The 23259-nt window shown below is 36.1% G+C and overlaps 1 protein-coding gene across 1 annotated transcript in view; it reads left to right on the top strand.

Moving 5' to 3' along the window:
* Positions 1-594: 594 nt before the first annotated feature.
* The window catches only part of PI4K2B (phosphatidylinositol 4-kinase type 2 beta), a 33584-nt gene continuing 10919 nt past the window's right edge, over positions 595-23259 (top strand). Inside the window, exons 1-9 of the mRNA XM_069069013.1 lie at positions 595-1048; positions 7487-7644; positions 9456-9656; positions 11366-11497; positions 12047-12200; positions 13935-14002; positions 16521-16620; positions 18651-18784; positions 21304-21363. Coding sequence (XP_068925114.1) covers positions 736-1048; positions 7487-7644; positions 9456-9656; positions 11366-11497; positions 12047-12200; positions 13935-14002; positions 16521-16620; positions 18651-18784; positions 21304-21363 — 1320 coding nt within the window. The 5' untranslated portion in view covers positions 595-735. The remainder of the gene's footprint in view (positions 1049-7486; positions 7645-9455; positions 9657-11365; positions 11498-12046; positions 12201-13934; positions 14003-16520; positions 16621-18650; positions 18785-21303; positions 21364-23259) is intronic.

Here is a 23259-nt window from a genome sequence, read left to right as displayed (position 1 = left end):
TGCCTCATCAGGTGGGAAGATTCAGTCAGTTCTCGGGGTTCCCAGAGCCTGGACCCCATCACCCACACTCTAATTCGTGACTGGGAGGGGCAGGGCAGAGGATCTGGAGTCTGAGTTCCGGGTGTAATTTGGATCCTGTAACTTAATTTATTTGGTTGGGCGTGTTTCTTCATCTGTAAAATGATGGGTTTGTACTAAGAGACTTACAGCGTTCCTTCCAGCTCTAAATCAATGATGTTATGATCTCTCTGGGCCTCAGTTTCTTCATCTGTAAAATGGGGCTGGCGGGGAAATGATTTTTGTACGACCTGCTTTCATTTGTGCAGAAAGTGGTTTGGAAGGATTTGGGAAAGTATGTTGGAAGAGTTACTCTGACGGAATGAGGCACAATCATGTGGCCAATGGAAGAAGTTCCCCACCTCAGCTTCGGCACAACGTGGCGTGTGGGCTCCTGGCGCTTTATATCCTGTGGCTTCCTGCGGGCCCCGCCCTCCTGGCCCCGTCCCCCCAGTGTCGGCTGTGGCTCAAGTGGCCCGCGCCTGCGCGCTGGCGACAGCGGCCGCCCCGGGGCCGGGCTTCTTGGAGGCGGTGGCGCTGCCCAGCGGCGGGAGGAGGGAGCCTGCCGGCGAGCCGGCCGTGGTCTGGGCGCCGCGATGTCCGGCCGGTACCCGGGCGGTCCTCTCCCCTGAGCCTATTTGCCTCCAGGTCTCCGCGCGCGAGGAGGAAGAGGCGGCCATGGCGGAGGCAGGGGAACCGGGGCCACGGGGAGCCGCTGGGGGCCCCGACGAGGATGAGGATGAAGAGCGGGAGCCGCTGCTGCCGAGGCCGGGCTGGGCCCCGCCGGGCGGCGCCGTCAGGGTCGTCGGGGACCCCGAGGGAGGAGGGCTCGGCGGCGGCGGCGACTCGGGGAACGAGGAGACCGCATCCGACGGAGACGAGGAGGAAGAGCTGCTCCTGCCGGGGGGAGAGACCGCCGACCCGGGCCGCCGGAGCCGCGGCCGGAGGGCTCGACGAAGCCCGACCTGCGACCGCCATCACCTCTCGGCAGGTAGCGAGCCGCCCGCCCCGGCCCCCGCAGCGTCCCCCCCAGCCCGGCCTTCGGGGGCGCGGGCCGCGGGCCCCCAGAGCCCCCGCAGGACTGGGGGGACTAGCGGGTGCGTTCGCCGGGCAGCCCCGGCCCCTTTTCCCCACCCTAGAGGCCCCCTGAGTCGTGCCCGCCCCTGGGGTCACGTCGTGAGCTTTGTCCATTAGGTCATCCTGGGGAGAAGCTCAGCCTTGGCGAGCGGGGTCCGAGGAAGGGGGTGTGGGGTGCGTGACGAAGTTTGTGTTGCTTTGATATCCCGACGGGGAATTCCAGAGTTTGTAAAAGTTGTCGTGAACGTTGTGTGTGTGCAAAGTTTACACTCCTTTGAGATCCCATGGGGCAATCGCAAACTTCCTAATCGCTGTCGAGAAAGTGTGCGTCTTAAAAAGTTTGCTTTAGTTTGATGTCCTTATGGGGAATTTCAAACTTTGTAAACGCTGTTCAAAAAAAAAGTGATGTATTTATGGTTTATCAGCGAGAGAGAGAGAGAACGGACACAAAGTTTGACAGTCCTTTGTGTGTGTGTGATTTAACAAGGTTTGAATTAGTTTGATATCCATATGGAAAATTTCAAACTTTGTACACATTGTTAAGAATGTGTGTGTGTGTGGTTTAACAAGATTTGAGTTAATTTGATATCCATATGGAGAATTTCAAACTTTATAAGCATAGTCAAAAAAGTTATGTGTGTATGTGTATGGCTGAGGTTTTGAACTAATTTGATATCCTTATGGAGAATGTTTATTGATTTTTTTGTAAGCAAATTGTCACTGATCATAATAGACAGCTGATCATCCCTAAGCACAGGAATATTTCCACTTTGAATCTAAATTAAGTTTCATTGATCTTCTATTCAATGGGTTAGGTGTAACCTCAAGTCCACCAGCATTTCCTAAATTGTGCACTATGGTAGATTAATTGGAGTTTGGTGAGGAAAATGTTGATACTAAGGATATTTTTCCTTTCCAGAAAAGTTAATGTGACAATTGATATATACCTAAAGTACTTAAGTATAGTAATTTTTTGACAGTGAAGATAGCCTTGATGGCCTCTATTTTGTTTTCAGATTTCCCCAACCTACTTCCATCTAGTCATCAATATACCGAGGGTGCTCCCTACTCCTAGGTGTAAACAGCACACTTTTCTGCAAGTATATTTCAAGCCCTAAGTACAAAATTAGCTTGGAAATACTGTCTAAAGCAGTGTAGGTAATAGGCCATAAAATTGCTACAAGAAACCTTAGCAATAATCTAGCCTAACACCATCATCTGTTATAGGTGAAGCACAGAGGTAGTGATGTGACAAATTTGCTCAGGGTAGAAGAGCTAATAACTGTCAGAGCCAACATTTGAACCCTCAGCTTCAGATTCCATCCATTGTCCCTTGCACTGTGTTACTGATGCAATTGTACCTCTTCTCTTTTGTGGAAGGGACCTTGGAGATCAAATGGTCCAGATTCATTTAATATACAGAGAGGCTACCTTAGGGTAGAATCTTTCAAATCTTTGAATTTACAACAAAAGAGATCTTTCTGGCTTATTTTGAATGTAAGTACTTTTGTAAGTGAAGAAAGTGGATGCTAGGGTGAAAGTAAAAGTAGATTAAGTGGATCTCCCCCTATTGTTCAGGCCTTCAGTTACTCTTGCCTGTGTTATTTTAATGGCCTCCCATTTCATCTCTCCCCACTAGTCTTTACCCTCTCTAGGAGTGCTGAATTGAATAACTAGACTTGAATTTGCAACCCAGCACCAAACCATAATGTAAACAGTGCAAGTCACCTGACCTTTCTAGGCCTCAGTTTCCTCATCCCTGAGATGAGAGGATTAGACTAAATAACCTTTAAAGTTCCTTCCAGTTCTAGAGCTATGATTCCATAATGTAACTACCACTGCTGCCAGAGTAATCTTCCTGATGACTGACAGGCACCAGAACTTCTGCCTGGATATGCTACTGTTACCTCAAATTTCATGTAGCCAAAACTACACATTTCTTCCTCTCTGTTTCTCACCCCTACTCCCCAATCCCAGCCCACTCTCATCTTCTTTGCTTCTTAAACTTCTTTCTCTCTATTACCATTGTCTTTTCAGTCACCCAGGTTGGAAACATGAATCATTTTTGCTTTTTTTCCCTTTTATCCAATCTGCTTCAAAGCCTTATATAAGGGGCGGCTAGGTGGCACAGTGAATAGAGCACCGGCCCTGGAGTCAGGAGGACCTGGGTTCGGATCCAGCCTTAGACACTTAACACAAAAAATAGCTGTGTGACCTAGGGCAAGTCACTTAACCCCAATTGCCCTCCAAAAAGGAAAAAAAAATAGCCTTATATAATTTATCTCTGTTATCTTTTGTGCTGCCTGTACCACAAGCCTCTTTGTTCTGCTCAGAAAAGCTATTGCTTGGATTATCATAATGCTTTCTAACTTGTGTCCCCCTCTCCAGATTGTCTTACAACTGTAGCTATAGCAGTGATTTTATGAAAGGTTAGGATATTGACAGTAAAGAGTAAATACTACTGGACTTTTCTGTTTTCAGTATATCTTTCATATCACTGCTTACAGAAATTCTAATGTACAAATCTAACCATACTACTTCTTTCCTCAAAAACTTCCCTATTTCTTGCTGAATTTATAGACTCCTCAACTTTATTAATTAGGGTCATTTAGGACCTAGCAGAGTTTGACTCCAACCTACTTTCCCAACTTTACCACATACTAATACTTTTTTCTGTGTTCAAGGAAAACCATCTGTTCCCTTATTTCACAGTGTCTTTTCCCATTTCTTTGACTTTGTACATACTCTTCTTCAGGTCTGGAATGAGCACCTCTGCCAGTTCAGTTCATTCAACACCTTCCTTTAAAGCCTTTATTTAGTTCACTTCTCCATGAAGATTTTCCTAAATCCCAATTTAATTCAATCTCTCCTTTATCAGATCTCTCATACTATTTATTCTATTTGGACCTCTCCTATGATAAACTCCTTATTATAATTATTTTCACACATCTTATTTCCCCACTAGAGTGTAAGCTCTCTAATATATCCTTTTTTTAATCTCTACCATTTAGCAGAGTTGTTGCATATATGATGTGCTTAATAAGTATTTGTTAAACTTAATTGGATATTAGGCTTCATTATTAGAAATATAGTACTCAGAACAATCATTGTTCTGTTGTTCTCTGCCTTGGTCAGATCATATTTAAAGTATTGTGTTTTGTTTGGAGTATTGCTTCTTAAGAGGGACATTGACAAGCCAGAACCTGTTTAGGAAAGGTTTCTGTAAGAAATTTTTTCATAAATGGAAGGCACTCTCCAGTATGGCAGTGAGCATTCTATATAAATAAGTGTTCGAACAAGTCTGGATAACAATCTGTCAGATGTTATAGAAGGAATTTTTCTGTTTTGTAAGAATAATAACTTCCCTCTTCCCAGACTGAGCTAGAAGACTTGAACTAGCCAATAATAATAATTGATAATAAAAATAAAACCCCAACTTTTCTTTTGGTTAGGTCTTTGTTATTCTGAGAGATAATACTAATCCTAGCAGGAAGTTGAGCTGACAGATAGGATTCAATTCAGTAAATATTTAATAAACACCTCTAATAGGCAAGGCATTGAGGAAATAAATATAGAAGCAAAACACAGAGTAGAGCCTATGCTCAGAGACTTTTTTGGGGAAACCCACCATGAGAAGTAATAACTATTAAATGGAATAGGGAATAGAGGAGCAAAGCAGAGATCTGATAGACTAGGAATGGTTTCATGGAAGAGTCAGCTTCTTAGCTAGGTTTTGGCTACAGATTTGAGACATTCTCCAGTGATGGACTTGTTATTTAGTTTAGATATAGACATTATGCAACCAACCTAGCACATCCTTTACATAAGATTTGAATTATCAGGCAACTGCTCTCCATGCATTCATATAACTAACTATTCCCTTTCCAACTGCTGCCATTTGGCATTTCCCAATCCTTGCCACCACTGTAGCACCACGGCTCTTAGGATAACCTTCCTTAGTGAGCCAACTCACGCTAACTGAAAGACTAGGTTTGCATTTGTAGGGGACAGAGTGGTGCCAAAGGGGAAGAAGAGAAAGGAAAGATATTTTTCCTCTATACTAAAACAGTTCCTTTAACAGTTTCCTTACCTCCTCTCTCACAGCTTTTCTTCTTCTTTACCTTGGGCCATTCCTATGTTAAAATATGTCACATACTCTCTAAGTATTAGGGCTCCTGAACAAGGATGAATCTTAATTCAGTTTTTTTGTGTACACAGTAAACAGCAGTTATCTCTGTAGTTTTTGTCTTTCCCTGTAGGTTCTAAGTGAATGAAGAAGCTGATAAAAGGTGGTATAGGGGAAAGCAATGTTTGTTAACCCTCAGTTTTTCATTGTTGTTAGCAGTAAAAACTCAACACCTTGAAAAGGTACTAGCTTTTTGCTTATTAACCTCCTGTCCTTGAAATAGTGAGATTACATTCTGTTCTTCAGTGAGGTTGGTAAAGAGAGAAACCCTCAAGTAATGGATTTTACAATAGAAAGTAAAGGAGACAGGCAAGCCCTGAAATCAGAAGGTGATAGGGAAACCTCAGAATTTTTCTGGATCAGTTGTCTTTGTAGGCTTCTAGGTTTGACTTCAGCATATTTCTCTTAGATCATGGCTTAGACGTTTTTTATTTGTTTTTTTTTCACCTTATCCCGTCATCTAAAGCTAAGGAACAGACCCTATTCCTTCAAGCCTACTCATGAAGGATATTCTTGTCCTTTGGCCAAACAATCCCACTTCAAGTTAGAAGTTAAGAGAATTGTATGACCAAAACATAGTTATTCCCTCTATAACATCGCCAGCAAATGGTTGTTTAGCCTTTCCCTTTGGTAGGCTATATACTTTTTAATCACTCTGTTAATTTTTCTTAATATTGATATGAAATTTACTTCCTTTCCTATCACTTTCACGTACAGATCCTAGTTTTGCCTTCTGGGGCCAAGCAAAACAAATAAGCATTTTTCTGCCTTTCATGTAGTTTGAGGCAACTGTTATGTGTCCATTCCCCTACCACCCCCATTTCTTTTATTCTTCAAGGTCCCAAGTTTCTTCAGTCAGGCCTCATGACAATAAAATGAATTATCACTTTGCTCACTTTGAACACTAAGCTTTTTTACTAACTCACTGTGTCACCTATCTTAGAAACATTGTTACATGTGTTCTATGTAGCACTATTAACAAAGTATCAATGTCACCCTTTGACAGAATCCAAACTTGTTCTGTGAAGTTTGGATTCCAACAAAGGGCTGCACTTGAGGACCTAGAATGCCACATGTGGCCTCAAGGCTACCCATGGCCTAGGCTAAATGCCCTTCTGTGAACTATCCCAAAAACCAAGCTACCATATATAACTTTACTTCTATGTGATCATATAGTCACGGACTTTCAAAGGACCAACTTAAAATGAATTTTTGGAATATAATTTCTTAAAGTAGGCATTCAAGGTATAATAAACATAAGTGTATTATCTAGATGGTGAGGAAGATTAGACTGAAAAGCCTGAAATATGGAGTAGTTTTAAAATAAATGCTATTTTATTACTTTTAGGTTTGTATCATATCTTGAATTAAGGAAATAGTGGAGATGATATATCTCAGACACTTGAATTAATTATTTGTAACTGACATGTTGGCTATGTAGCAATAACAGTAACATAGTTTTAATACTTGACATATATGTTAATGATGCTTTAAAGTTTACAGAGTACTTTCCATTCAATAACCTTGCAAAGGTGAACACTCCATATTGTGTTCAAGTACATTCTTCTAAAGTGGTTGGAAAGTTTATTCTTTTAAGAAGATTAAATTTGCCCCTAGAATCTTTTAATAGAATTTTCTGAGCATACGTTTTTTTTTATAATCAGTAAAGCAAATATCTAGCTTCTTTCACAGACTTTAAAGTGGCAGAGTTCAAATTAATTAAATTTTACCATATTCTGAATTCTTATAACCCCCAAAACATTGTTATTCAATATATCTTCCAAATAGAGACAAAAATAATTTTGTGATTCATCTGTTTTCTTTTATCCATGTCGCAGCATTCTTCCATTATTTTGAGAATTGACTGAAAATGGTAAAGGACTGCTAATGATTGTTTAATCAGAAAGGATGGTGCCATGAATTATTATTTCATTTTATACTGTCTGAACTTTAGTAGTAAATATAGGAAAATTCAGAGATTACAATAGTTATTTCTAATACTGCACCATTTTTCTTTGTATCATTGTCCTGGTCTGTATTGTTTTAAATCAAATATTACTGTTTCACTTGTACTTTGGAATCCTAGATTGCCTCCATTGCTGTCTTGTCTTTATTTTTTTTAATTTAGTAAAATCTCATGTTGTATTTACATATTTTCTAATGCAGTAAATTTTGGAGGTACTTCAGAGATGAACGTATTCTTGGAGGATCCAGAATTTGCTGATATAATACTGAGAGCAGAACAAGCCATAGACTGTGGAGTTCTCCCAGAAAGAATCTCTCAAGGTTCAAGTGGAAGTTATTTTGTTAAGGATCCTAAAGGGGTGAGAATTTTATAGAATAAATGTATTTAACATAAATTTTGGAGGAAATGTTGTATTCATTTCCTGTATGAATCTTTTTTTTTAAATTATGACCAATGCAGCTCCTACAGAAATAGAAATAATGACTTTATTAAACTTTTAACTTTTGTCAAACTAGTCATCCAGTCCTTGATTATAGATCCCTAGTGAGGGCAACTGGTTGCCTCCCAAGACAGCACATTCTGCTTTTTGATAGCTCAGTTTAGAAGTTTTGCTACTTCTGTCTGGAACAGAGTAGGCACTTATTAAATGGGGTGATAGGGGCAGCTAGGTGATGCAGTGAATAGAGCACCAGCCCTGGACTTAGGATGACCTGAGTTCAAATCCAGGCTCAGACATTTGACACACTTACTAGCCATGTGACTTTGGGCATGTCACTTAACCCCAATTGCCCTCCAGAAAGAAAAAAATGATAATAAATATGTTGATAATGATAACACCAAGCTTAATTTTTTTTCTCTACCGCTTCTACATTTTGGTTCTGATTGTGTATTCTGGAGCTAATCAGAATAAGTCTTAACTTTTTTTTAAGTATCCATCATTCTTGCACATAATGGAGCTATCAATGGAGCTGTCTTCTCGGTGGTAAACATCTTTTGTTCCTTCAACAGAACTCCATATTGGCATGACCTTTTGACCCTTTAATTATTCTGGTCACCTTTCTGTAATACTGCAGCTTGTCCTTATTAAGCTGTAGCTCCCACAGTAGCTCTACTCTACATGTGGTTTGACCAGGTCGGAGTTCTGTAGGACTATCATTTTACTTGCCATGGATATCATTCTTCTAACATTAGGCTAGAATTATTACTCTCTTGACTCAATATCAAGGATGCAGTCTGTTAAAATACTCTGATTTTTTTTTTCAAACAAACCACTGTCTAGGCATGTTCCAGTTATCTAGATTTGTTATTTGAAGTTAAGAAAGCAAAAATGAACCAATTTATCCTTCTGATCAAAAAATAAATTTATTTGACCATCTCTTCTCCATCCTAGTTTTCCCCCTCCTTAAGTATATGTAACTTTTTCCAAAATCTTTTGATTAATAAATTGTGAACCCTCATTTCTACAAAGAACTAAAATAGTTTTAAACTGACCAAGTTTAAAAAAACTGGGAGCACTAAATTCTTAAAATTAAAAAATATTATTAGCTTTTTAAAGCTCAGATAATAAAGGGAGTAATTAGATTTTTTTTCTTTTTTCTTGATTTTTTTATGCTTTGTATCTTCATGTTAATACTAGTTATTATACTTTGATGTACTATAATTCTATTGCAAAGCTAGTGTTTCTTGTCTCAAAAGAAAATAAAATCTCCAGGTCTATGAATATATTATTTTTAAGAAACAAATAATGATGATTTATGAAGAGTTTAGATCATTTGAGCACATGAAATCTTTAAGCATAAGAACAGGCACTGCTTTTTCAAAAGGAAAGTATTTATTTTGAATTGGTTTCTAAAATAAGAAAAAATGTAAACCTTGACTTACTATAATAAATCTGAATTTTTAGTATTATAATAAAAGATAACATAATATAGGGACAAAAAGAACACTAATCTGGGGAATAGGAGAGCACTGATTCTACTTTAAATATACAGAATAAGTCATCTCTTTCAGGAAATTTGGAATTCAGCTTTGGAATTCCAATTCAGGAAATTTGGAATTCAGATTGATTATTTTAAAAAATGAGATTTATTAAAAAGTAAATGCAATTTTATGATTCTTTGTTCAATTGTGTAAAATAATTAAAACCTAATTGTTACTTTTCTTCTTTAGAAAATTATTGGTGTCTTTAAACCAAAATCTGAAGAGCCTTATGGTCATCTAAATCCAAAATGGACCAAATATTTTCATAAGATCTGCTGCCCTTGCTGTTTTGGCAGAGGTTGCCTTGTACCTAATCAGGGATACCTTTCTGAAGCTGGTGCCTATCTTGTAGATGAAAAGCTTGGTCTGGGAGTTGTACCTAAAACAAAGGTAAATGATAATTAGCTTAAAGATAATACTTTGTGTTATATAAAATAATCCTGCCTAGTTAGAATTGCATGGGTATTATGATGGTGCTTCAAGTTGAGTCATTGACCAAGTCTTAGAGAGACATTGTGATCTAGAGAAAAAGAGCATTGGCTTTGAAGTGAGAGGCACTGAGTTCAAATCTTTCCTTTGTCATTTATTTCTTGCATGATCTTGAGGACCTTAATGTCCTTCCTCATCTATTAAATTTGAGGCAGGGGAGGGGAGGTGTGGAGTTGAACTGGATGAACTAAGGGTCCTTCCAGGTTTCTATCTATGTTCCTATGTTCGGTTAGGTTGGAGATGATTGGAAATTAATTGATACTAGTGTAGATAAGAATATTTAGGAGCTGTTCATGTAAAAGAAAAAGGTGGAGAAAGAACTTTAGAATGAAAAGGAACTAAATGTTGGAAAGTGAGGATTTAAAGATTTCATGAAAACAAGGTTACCCTAGTGTTCTAATAATATTTCTATTTTTTTATTGCTTCTTTTTTAGACCTTTATTTTTTTTATTTTCAGAATTACATGACAATAATGAGGGTTGGGTTTTTTTTTTTTTTTTTTACTTTACCCTCTCATGCTCATGGCTTTGTGGTTGCTTTTGACATTCTTTAATTACACTCCTCACCAAAGCTGACAAAAGCCCTCAATGTCTACATATTCGTATTAAATAAATAATTTATTTTAGGTTATATGGGGAGGCTTTATTGTATGGGTGAGTTTCTGCCCTGTCATTATAAAATGCTAGGATCAAGAAGGACCTCAGGAGTCATCTAGTTCTACTCTTATCAAAATTGTGCAGTTCTTCTACAACATCATTTCTGGACAGTTATTGAGCCTCTGATTAAATACCCTTACTAGAGGTCTGCTTTCTCTTTCATGACATAGCCTGTTCTATTTTTTTAAAAAACTTTGTTTCAGGTTTATTATTTCAAACCAAAATCTGCCTTTTTCTAACTTCTATCCTTTTGTTCTAACTCTGCCTTCTAGAGTTATAGAATAAATGTATTCATCCTTGATATTGTCCTATAACCCTCAAGACTTCTTTTCCTCAGTTTCTCTCCCAGTTCTGTATGTGATAGGATTTCAAAACAGTTCCCTTAAACCTGCTACAGTTTGTGCTCATAAAAATTTGTTGTCCAGGTAGACTGGTTAATAAATATGGAAATAACAAATCATGACTCTTAAATTTTAAAAAATATTTATTGTGAATGATTACCCAATAAAAGAAATGAGCAAACAAAAAAAGAAATAAAAATACATGAAGCTTTTTGTAATTCCCTAAAAGGAAAAAATATATACATGTACATTTATTTTCAAGAAGCTGTTATTTCATAATTATGGCTTCTCCCTTATGCAGTTCAAATTGAGACCCCTCTAAAACCCCTCTAAAACTTAGTAGAACATCTTCAAGAGGTGCTGTGGCTGAAAATTTTATCCTGTAATAAGCCTGGTAACAGGTCCTTCCAAACTTAGACTGATCCTCCAGTAATAGACATTTCTATCACTGGACCTATGCTGAAAGCCTGAGTACATAGTTCTTAACAAACTTTATTATAAAGTTTAACAAAGTAATTACTTATTATTATGTCTCCTGAGCTTTGTGTTCATCAGATTTTGTTGTTTTGTAATCATCACCAGTGACACCAGAACTTAAAGTGTATATTTTCAGGTGGTCTGGCTTGTGAGTGAGACATTTAACTACAATGCAATAGACCGTGCAAAATCAAGAGGCAAAAAATATGCTTTAGAAAAAGTACCAAAAGTGGGCAAAAAATTCCATCGAATAGGACTACCCCCCAAGGTAAGTTACTATAAAAATTTTATTTGGGAGAAACTTCAAAATTTCTAGAATTTTTTTTAACAGAAAAAAATAGTTATATTTTAAACTTCTATTTTATTGTTTAGCTGTGACATTTTAAAATCTACTATTCATATAGAGAAGAGAAATTTAAAAAAAAAAATTCACATGAAACCATATGTTTCACATGGGCATTGAACTTAAAACTTTTACATATTTTTTGCTCCCTTTGTCAGGGTAAAATATTGCTAAATAAGGAAGTTATATTTTTGTATCTCTGATTCCCACTGTTTAATCTAAAAGTTTTTTACAGAGAGAGCTTAAGGAAACTACTGACATTCTAAGTTAACCACAGAAATGTGATGTCTTAGGATAAAAATAAAGAGGAAATGTTTATCTTCTTTGAAAGCTCTTTGAATTGCTTTGTTTTCTTTTAAAAGTGTTTACATAAAGCATTTGTTTAATGTTACCATGGAGAAATGGATATACTTAAAAATTTGGTCTTTTTATGTTTTTATTTACCTCTTTTAACGGTAGCCATTAAAATTACAGGTGGGTTCCTTTCAGATGTTTGTTGATGGTTATAAGGAAGCTGATTACTGGCTTAGAAAATTTGAAGCCGATCCTTTACCTGAAAATATTAGAAAACAGCTTCAGTCACAGTTTGAGAGATTAGCTGCTTTGGATTACATCACCAGAAATACAGGTATTGAATTTCTGTCTTCAGTTATAGCTAAGAGCTGATAGTCAATTTAAGGTATAAGGAATTGTTGTCTTTTAAACCTTGTTAGGGTTTTGAACTACAGACATTTGGCAGCAAGGTCAAGACCACATCCACAATATATGTGATAAAAAAATCTGTCACACACAGGCATTTATCAGGCAGCTGCTAGGTGCTAGGCAATGGGGATACAGATACAAACGTGAGATAGACTGTACCCTAAAAGAGCTTCCCAAGGGCAAGCCCCATATTCACAGACAGATTCAGGGTATGCACAGAGTAATTTATGGGGACCCTAACAAGTGGGAAGTCAGGAAAGTTCTGTTTAAGAAGGAGGCAGAAGAGCTTAAGCCCTTAAGGGGGTTTATGGATTCCAGGAGGAAGGTGAAGAAGAAAAGAATTCCAGGCATGGGAACAACCTATACAGGAGACAGAATACTTTATATAGGGAATAAGTAGGCTTATTTGGCTAGAACACTTGATTGAGTGTATATGATAAAGGGGAGTAGTGAGTAACCAACCTTCAAAAGTAAGTGCAAGCCAGATTATGAAAAGCTCTTATACCAACCAGAGGAATTTGTATCTTATCCTAGAGGCAGTAGGATAGTTACTAGACAGTAAACATTTATTAAAGGCCTACTATTTGTTAGGCACCTTGATAATACTAGGGATAAAAAAAGGCTTAAGATGGCCCTACCCTTAAGAAGCTCACACTCTAATGGGGGAAGACAACACAAAAAGAAACTGAAAAAGGAGGAGTACCCAGGGGGAGATGATAAGAGCCTGTTGAAGACCTGCAGCTGGAGTGGGAAATGATCTGAGGAGATGTGAGTTACAGAGAGTTGATTTTGCCTTGCAGAATGATGAGTTTCTGAAGATCATGGAATCCAGGTCAGCCAGGTGGGAAATGATGCCATCAAGGTCTCTAAAAAGCAGAGATACAGGCCTGACCCAGTAGGGCAGAAAGGATTCTGCAAGTCATCTTTTTAAGGAGAATTTGTTGACCACCTTTGTGGAAATCATAATTCCATTACTTGTTAACAATTTCCTAGGATATGTTCATATTGAAAATATCCCTCAAGGGGTGTGGCTAGGTGGCGCAGTGAATAGAGCACTGGCCCTGGAGTCAGGAGCACCTGCGTTCAAATCTGGCCTCAGACACTTAACACACACACAAAAAACTAGCCATGTAACCTTGGGCACGTCACTTAACCCCACTTTACTCGCCTTCCAAAAAGCAAAAAAAAAAGAAAAAAGAAAATATCCCTTGAGAAACATGGATAATTGAGAGGTTGCAGAGTGTGTGAGATATATATATATACTTTAAATGCCTTACTAGTGCATTATATGACCATTCATATATAAAATAGCTTAAGCTATAAATACATTCAGCTATTGGTTTTATACATTAATGGAAAGAAACAGTGCCTTGGATTTATGTTATGTAATTTTGTTTTCAAAAGAATTGTTTTTCTACTTCAGTTTGGCTTAGTCTAAAATTAACATTTCCAGCACCCATTCAGACTAACAACAGAGGCTATTTTCTTAGAGTGATGCTAGATGGCAGGGGGAAGCCAGGCATAAATTTGAAATGTACCATAGATAGTCATTGAAATATGTAAGACACAGGTGGATAATTGAGAGCTGACTTTAGATTTTTCAAGAATAAGTTGTAGTTTATACAGAAATGAAGTAAAAATAACATTTTTGTTTTGAAAGACAGGGGAAATGATAATTGGTTAGTTCGATATGAAAAACAGAGTGATGAGAGTGAAAGTTCCAATAAGGTAAGAAAATAAAAGGATACGTCTACTATTAGTTACTGTAATATCTTAATTTAAAGGAGAGCAACATTTTTTTCAACTTCTTTGACCTCATGACTCCTCATTTTCCTTTTCTTCCTCTTCCCATTTGATGTTTTTCTTCTCCTTTAGTTTTTCCTTATCTTTTTTTAATCTCTTCTTTCTTTGTCTTTTTTTTTTTTACTGTGTTTTCTTTTGTTGTGGTTGATTTTTCTTTCCATTTTTTTGTTTGTAATAGGCTAAGAAAATGAAACAAGCTAAATTTAATTTGGAGGAGTTTTTGAAATCTCGAGTTGGATAACCATTTGTTTCTACTGGTTTTAAGTATAAAAAAAGGGGTCTAATGGTTTTGTCACCACATCTGTTATTTGCTATTTCCCCTTTTGGTCTACTTTTTCTCTCATTTCCTTATATTAGTTAACAGTATTCTGCAAATATTACCATTTACTGCATGGAATTGAATATTTCTTAGAAGATGACAGTGTCACATAACCTTATTTGTGAATAATGCTAGTTCCTTTTTTATTTGAGTTTTTTAAATTTATTATGATAGACTACACAGAAATTTAACAATTATTATATATATGTTTGTATATTATATGCAACCAAAAATTGGTTGTATGCAACTAATGGTTCAGTTATGATATCAGTTCACTAGCATTTTTTTTAAGTGCCTATCTTATGTCAGGCACTATACTAAGCACTAGGGAAACAAAGGAAAGCAAAAAAAAAAAATAGTCCCTGCTTTCAAGGAACTCAGACTAATGGTAGAGACAAAATGTAAACAAGATATATACAGGATAAATTGAGGATAGTTTCAGAGCGAAGGTGATATTAAAATTAAGGAGGACTGGGAAAGGCTTCTTGCCAAAGATTCCTGTCTTTAGCTGAGACATTAGGGAAGCTAGGAGGTGGAGATGAGGAAGGAGAGCATTGCAGGCATAAGGGACAGCCAGTGAAAATCCTTAGAGTTGGGAGATGGAATGTCTTGTGCAGGGAATATCAAGGAAGCCATTGTCAAAGTAGTAATGATAAGTGTGTAACACAAAGATGCTGGATTTCAGTCATATGTACCAGAAATATAGAAAAGCTCTCAAGATGACTGAAGGAGGTTATTTTTTGGGGGGAAACCCTTAAACATTTAAGAAAATGTTAAATGAAACATTTTCTAAAACTTTTCCTAATCTTTATTTCTAATTTTACATATTCAGACATTACTTGATCAAAGGATTTTAAATAGCTACATGCTAAATCATTTTATTGCTCTGTTCCAGATGACTGAGTTTTTAGTGATAATTTGATTTTTGAATTTTTATTCTTGTGTTTTTAATTGACTTTATTGAAGTGAGCACTTCACAAAGTACAGAAGGAACAGCTTAAAAAATTATTGTTTAAGCTACATTTTCTTAGCCTGTGTTCCATTTTTGGTTTATCCCTCCTGGGATGTACCTCATTATCTTGCCATATTTCACTTGGGTTTTGTCCTGCAGTTCTAAAGGACTCATGATGAAAAATGCTGTCTACCTCCAGAGAGAATACTGATGAACATTGGGTGCAGATTGAAGCATACTTTTTTCACCCTGTTTTTCGTGTTATTTTTCTTTTGTAATATGCCCATGTGTTTTACATGACTTAACATGTATAATGCATCTTTTTGTTTTCTCAAGAAGTGGTAGAGTGATGGGAAGGAGAGAGAGATTTGGAAATCAAAAAAAATTTTTAATGAATATTAAAAATTTAATTTGAATGAATATTAAAAATTTTGTGAAATATGATTGGAAAATATTTAATGAAATAAATAAAAATATGCATATTTTTTAAATAGAATGTGTCCTGGCCCAAGATAATGGTATTTTACTATATTCAGAGGCTACAATTCAGAAACTTTATCTGGGAATAAGAAAGGGAAATTTTCTTACTGATCAATTTGTACAATGCTTTAGGAGGGTGGTAAATAGGCACTTTGCTTCCTAAGTTAAAGGAATATGGTAACCTTGATTTTTTTTCCTACCGTATGTTTTTCAAATATATACCCTTTAAAATGCAATAATGTTTTGAAAATACTATAAATGTTAAGGATCTCTCTAACTATAAACTAAGCTTGTAAAAATCACTCTTAATTTAATCTATCCCATCATTTCAATAGGGTTTTAAAAGCCTTTCTGGAAGGAGAAAATGCACTTGTTATATTTCTGTCTTGTATTTTAGCTGAGGATACATTTTCCAAGCCCCTTTTTCCATACATATTCAATAAAGATGCCAAATGTAAAGTAAAAAAAAAAAAAGCTAATGATTCTCATATTCTGCCTGATTTGATACTAGCTCCTTCCATTCTAGTATGAAGTTGTTAAAATTCACCATGTTGTTAAAACACTGTCAGGCAAATTTATGATAGAATCTTCAAAGCATATATTTCTTTGATTTTCTTAATTATTTTAAAAGAACCCCACACTATGTATTTGTACATAAAGCTTCTTACCAACAAAACAATTTTCACTCTTAGGAAACAGAGTGGACTACTGGTAAAGAATCTCTTATTAAAATTGCTGCAATTGATAATGGTCTAGCATTTCCTTTTAAACATCCTGATGAATGGAGAGCATGTAAGTATTTTATGGTTATCCATATTTATATTACGCCCTTTCTTTAAAAAAAAAAAAGGTAAAGGAACCAAGTTTGCCCACATGGCAGTGGAAGAAGGAAATTGTGAGTGGAGTATAATCCTGCCTAGTCTTTCTACTATGTTCAGAGAAAGGTTTATGAAAGACAAGTAAGAAAGAATGTCCTTATGATAGGACCTATACCCAGCCTTTCATCATATCTCAGTGCTTTCCAGATGAAAATATCTCTAAAGTTTGGCAGCCAGTCTAGAAGCCTTAACCATAGCCCTTTCATTCTACTGTGTGGCACTGTGAAGTCTCAGGTTCTTTGCTAGCATCTTAAAATCTTCATTCTGTGTAACAAAAACTCCCATTCTCCATGTCCCTAAGACTAGTGCCACAGCTTTAAAATTTGACTCACATAGTAAATAGTAAACTCAGTCAAATGCACCTTGACTCAGAGAACTTTTTCCATGTATTAACTTTAAATTTTGGGTCATTATTTGTATAAAAATGATTAACTTCTGATGATTTGAATTCTAGTTACTATATTTGTAACTATAGAGGCAATAAACCCTTTAGAGAAAAGTATTATGTTAGGAATATTTCTTTGACCTTTACTTCCATTGGCATTACTGTGGCCAAACTATTTTATTACTTCTTATTCCTCACTCTTTTCCTGGTTTATGTGGTAGAGATTGGTGTTAGCCAATTGACTTGGGATACTAAAACTGAATAGAACAAAAAGTTTGGTTTATCACTATGAAGAACTGAACTAAGCCATGTCTGCTTTCAGATTTAATTGTAGTTGATGTGCCTTGCTGATAGATAAAAGATTATTTGCTTACGGAAATTTCAGTGGTACTACCTACACTTAACAGTGATACCACCTCTTAGCCACTCCCATTTCTGTTTCTCAAATCATGGAGATAACAGTACAATTGTATGCCTTCCCATAATACATAGTCAGTTTGAATGCCAAAAAGTACATTTACCTGAAATACTCTTTTATGGAGAACTTACCCAAGGCAAATATTCACATGGTAGACAGAAGAAGCAATTTACAATAACATTTCCAAGATTCTCTAAAGAATTTTGAAATTGATTGTGAGACATGCGAGACATTGGCACAGGATTACTCAACTTGGTGTGCCCACATCAAAGAAGGTGCTGTATTCTGTGAGCAAAGCAGAATTGCAGTAGCCCAGAAGAAACATGAGATGCACAAATTTAGACATCATCTCTCCAGATGTTCATATGGACTATTTGTGCTCAACCTGTGCTAACACCTTCTGAGCTCATGATGGTCTGATCAGCCACAGTCAGACACACTATACCTCAACCCCAACATAGTGATGTCATTTTGGTCCTCTTTGAGAACATAGGATACCAACCAACCTGTCAGGATTTATCTCTAAACACAAATTCTCAACATACAATTTATGAAAATAAGAGATTATTTAAAGTAATCACTAGTGACATTTCAGGTGGTGGGTAGTAAGTGCTTGGTACTGGGATGACCAGTATTGAGGCATTATAAATTGAGATATGACTAAGACTGAAAAACATGAATGTTTAGGTTAAGAAACCTTGATCTTTAAAAACTATTTCTAGGGGCGGCTAGGTGGCGCAGTGAGTACAGTGCTGGCCCTGGAGTCAGGAGAACCAGCCTCAGACACTTAACACACACAAACAAACAAAAAAAAAAGCCTAGTCATGTGACCTTGGGCAAGTTACTTAAACCCAATTGCCCTCCAAAAAAAAAAAACAAACTATTTCTAGTAGGGCATTTAACCTGTCTCCCTAATTTTATTCCAGAATCTCTGAGTCCTAGTATTGGATAGTTTCATTTCAAAATGTGTGAATATTAAGTACTTTCTTCGTGTCCAGTATTGCCCTCAGCCCTTAGAAATATATAGTCAATGTGTGATGAATTTCCTATTCTTATATTCAAGCTTATCATCTAGGCATTTTGGAAGAGAAAGCTTTCTAAAACTTGCTCATGGACTGAGAATACTTTTATTCCCTGTTAGATCCTTTTCACTGGGCTTGGCTTCCACAAGCAAAAGTTCCTTTTTCTGAAGAAACTAGAGAATTAATTCTCCCACGTATCTCTGATATGAATTTTGTGCAAGATTTATGTGAAGATCTTTATGAACTTTTTAAGGTAATTTTAAAATCTTATCTGAAAATTTTCAGGTTTGATATGATGGAAAAAACATTGGACTAACAGTCAAAAGATGTACGTTCATTTCTCATCTTTCCACCCTGCTAGCTGTCTGATTCTGGACAAATTACTTAACCTCTTTAATCCTCTGTTTCCTCCTCTGTAAAGTGGGAATGATGACATTTGTCCTACCTGCCTCACAGGGTTGCTCATGATCAAATGAAATAATGTATATGAAAGCACTTTTAAAACTGAAAACCCTATGTATACGTATGTACACACACACAGATGGACACGCACACACACATGTACTTTTTTAAAATTAGAATTAGTAATCATTAGAATACTAAAATAGTTTGAGGAGTTAATTTTCATGAATGCCCAAAGACAATAAAAAAGAATATCATATCACAGGATATCTATATATAAAATATTTGGGATTTTACCTACCAAGATATACATGGGTACCACTATAAAACACTGTTTATGGAAATAGAAGCCTACATAATGTCAGAATGTTAATTGCTCATGGCTAGGCCAAGCTAATATAATAAATAATATTATCTAAATTAACTTGGTTTAATACCATAACAATCAGACTACCAAAGGATTACTTAATTAAATAAGGAAAAAAAATAACAAAATTGATCCAGAGGAACAAAAGATCAAAAATCTCAAGAGAAATGATGGGAGAAAAGAAAGAATGAAGTGGGCCTACTAGCATTCCAGATCTCACAACTATGTAACAAAAGCAATAGTAACCAAAACCATTTTGTTCTGGTTAAAAAAATAAAATGATTGGTTTGTAGGACAGATTAGGTACTGAACATACAGAAGTAAAGAACCTAATAGCCTAGTATTCACTAAACCCAAAGATGATAGTTACTAAGGTAAGAATTCATTCTTTGACAAAATTTCTGGGCAAACTAGATAGCAGTCTGGAAGAAATTAGGTTTAGACCAGCACCCCACACCATATACTAAAATAAGCTCCAAATGGATGTTTGACATAGATTTTAAAAACCATGTTATGAACAAATTAGAAGAACAAAGAAGAAATTGCCTTTCAGATCTATAGATAAAAAAGAGTTCATGAACAGCAAGGGTTAGCAATCATAGAATATAAAATGGATAATATTTTATTACATAAAGTTAAAATTTTTGTTTATACAAATCCAGGACATAGAAGATTAAAAAGTAAATGGTTAACTAGGAAAAACTCTTTACAGCAAGTTTTTCTGACAGAGATTTCATTTCCAAGATATTTAAGGTATTGATTCAAATTTATAAGAATCAGAGATGTTCCCCAGTTGATAAATGATCAAAGAATGTGAACAAGAAGTTCTCAAGGTATGAATTCCAAGCTTTTTATGTACATGTGAAACAAAATACACCAAACCGCTAAAAATTAGAGAAATAAAAAATTAAAGCAAATCTAAATCAACCTCACTCATCAGATTGGCAAAATTGACCAAAAAAAAGAGACTGTGACAAATGTTAGAGGAGCTGTGAATTAGTCCACCTATTTTGGAAAGCAATTTGGAATTATTCCCCAAAAGTACTAAACTGTGCATACCTTTTAACCCAGAAACTAATACTCACATATTCCAAGGAGATCTAAGAAGAAAGAAAAGCACCTGTATATACAAATATATACCAGCTTTTTTTTGTTGTGTTGTCCAGTAGTTTTTCAGTCATCTCTGACTGTTCATGACTCCATTTTTGAGGTTTTCTTGGCCGAGATCCTGGAGTACTTTACCATTTCTTTTTCCAACTCGTTTTACAGATGAGGAACTGAGGCAAATAAAATTAAGTGATTTGTCCAGGGTCACATAAGTGTAATTTGACCCCACGAAGATGTGTCTTCCTGATTCCAGACCTGGCACTCAACCCACTGTGCTACCTAGCCATCCCATTGTAGCTTGATATAAATGCTTGGTAATTGAAAAAAATGTTTGTAATATTATGGGCTTTTTAATACAAAAAGACTTTTGAGTATGTGCTCTGCAGTAGACAAATGAATTTGTGGTCTGAGAATCAACCTACTTAAGTTCAGTGAGGCCAATCCTGAGGACAATTTACTAAGGTACAGATGTTTTATAATCTATTTACATAAAAATCATGTATCTTTTAACAGACATTTTAAATTTCTCATAGTTTTATATCCTAAAATTTTGGCATTTTCTGCTCCACTAGTTTCATAATACTAGCCTAAAAAAAAATATGGTAACTAGTTAAATATCATGAATATGCTTAGAAATTGTACTACTATAAAGCTGTTGTCTTCTAAAATTAAATTTCAACAAAGTTAACTTTGCATAAGTATGAATATTATTTATCAGTGAATTTATGTTTGAATTAAACTCATGCTGCTTTTTGTGTTGAATTTTCAGATTTGATCATTTAAGTTTGTGAACTTGAATTAAATTGTAGAATTGATTATTACTCATGCCAAAAAAAATTATAGATAAGATCTTGCTGTTAAGGAAATTTCAGTATTCTTTTCTTTCTCTCATAAAGACTGATAAAGGATTTGACAAGGCCACTTTTGAAAACCAGATGTCTGTAATGAGAGGCCAGGTAGGTCATCTCTTTTGCAATACTTAAATTATTGTATAGAAAAGAAACTACTACAGATTAATTTTATCCAGTTTCAATTGGGCCCTGACTATTGCATGGCAATGCATTTACTCTTTCCTGAATGGAGGGGGAAAGGAAGATGAGTCTTCATTTATATGCTTATTTATTTGCATTTTTATTGATATCTTTTTGTTATTATATTACCCAAATTTCCCTGTTTCCCTTACCCTCCCCCCTCCAAGAGAGCAATCACTTAAAATAAGAATTTTTTAAAAGAAAAAGAAAAGGGGGAAAAATCAGCAATATCAATAAATTGAAAATATCTGACAAAATTTGCAGAACTATTTGCTCTTTCCCTACTGCCTTTAAACATGTCCACATTTTCCCCATCCAAAACCTCTTCATTTGACCTTATTATACTCTCAAGCTCTCATCAGGGTCCTCTTACAAAATCCTAGGAAAAAACTGTCTATACTTACTGCTTCTACTTTTTCACTCCCTATTCCTCAATCCCTTGCAGTCTGTCTTCTTACCCTTCTGCACAACTGAAACTGTCTTCTCCAAAGACCAGTTAATATCTTTTTCTTAATACTGCCAATTTTAAGTAGATTTCTATTCTTGAGAACAAGAATTGCATTTCCACATATTTTCAATGCTGACAAAGTACAATATTATTCACTTTTCTCTCTCTCCACACATTCAAGTATTCAGAATGCTTAGAATTTCCACAGAAGCTCAAGTGTGATCTTTAAATTGCCTCTTCACACAGCCTTTGCTATAGATTTGGCTCCTTCCGTTTTTGAAAAGCTGTGCAAAATGTTCTTTTTTTTAGTGCATTTAAGTTAGTTTCTTCAGTAGTAGATTCAGCAGATACTTTTATATGGGCTACTCCAGCACCAAGGAATCTATCACACATACCTAATAGTCTTGACCTCCCACTCTGATTCTTCCAAAGAACTATAGGGTTGCAGACTTTTTCCAGTTTTTTCTACTGATGCCCACATTCTTCCTTCTTAACAGTCTGGTTCTTATCAAGTCAATTTATTGCAATCTATTACATTTGCCAAGGATTGCCTGATTGTCTTTATCGTCAATTTTACTGTGAACCTTCTCATCCTTCACTGCAACCTTCTTATTTAAGCATAACATTCAGTTGAGTTCTTGGAAGATATCTTCTCTCTCTGCTTTTCTCAGCTTTCTGGACCATGTTTTAATGTATTCTTTTCTTGAGTGGCCTTTTGTCATTGCTGATAATGATCTTAATTTTCCTTGATTGTGCTCTTATCCACAGTAGAATGTCATTTGAGAATGTCATTTGCATCAATGTCAGAGGTTACTTCAATCTAAAGAACATGCCAGAGTAGAGGGTGATTCCTGTGAACTCAAATTTGCCAAATAGTTTGTTATCCTTTGTCATTTTCATAAACTTGGATAAGCACAAGAAGCTACATTGAGTAAATGGTGAAGGATTATGTCTGCTTTGTGGGGAGTGGTGATAGTAAGTTTGATAAGAATTTTCATAACTCTTCTAGTAGTTTCTATAACAGAGAAAAGAAGCATGACATCCAACAGCAGCAAGTCCTGTACTTTGTCAGATTTGTCCTCAGACAAGATGGCAGCCTGGATAGCAGTATAAGCAATAGTCTCAACAGGATTATTACTATTGATTTTTTTTTAACCCTTAAAGAAGTCTTGCAGAAGTTTTTTTGGAATTTGAGGATAAGAGTAACTAGGTTTTGGCATCCCTTAGAGCCTTTTCTTTTGGATTCCTTTGTGCCACAAAAAAGTCCACATTTAGTTCTTTAAAATGTTGGTGATAGACCCACCCTGCAAGATGGCGGAGTAGAAACAAGACTTCCATGGGGCTCTGGCTTCCACCTCCCCCAATTCATGTAA

The sequence above is a fragment of the Petaurus breviceps genome, unplaced genomic scaffold (genome assembly GCF_028583685.1).
Source record: "Petaurus breviceps papuanus isolate PSGF00001 unplaced genomic scaffold, PetGlider_PUasm1.0 140, whole genome shotgun sequence".
NCBI classification, from domain to species: domain Eukaryota; kingdom Metazoa; phylum Chordata; class Mammalia; order Diprotodontia; family Petauridae; genus Petaurus; species Petaurus breviceps.
The sequence above is the reverse complement of the archived record's forward strand: the minus strand, read 5'-3'. Positions and strand labels throughout refer to the sequence as shown.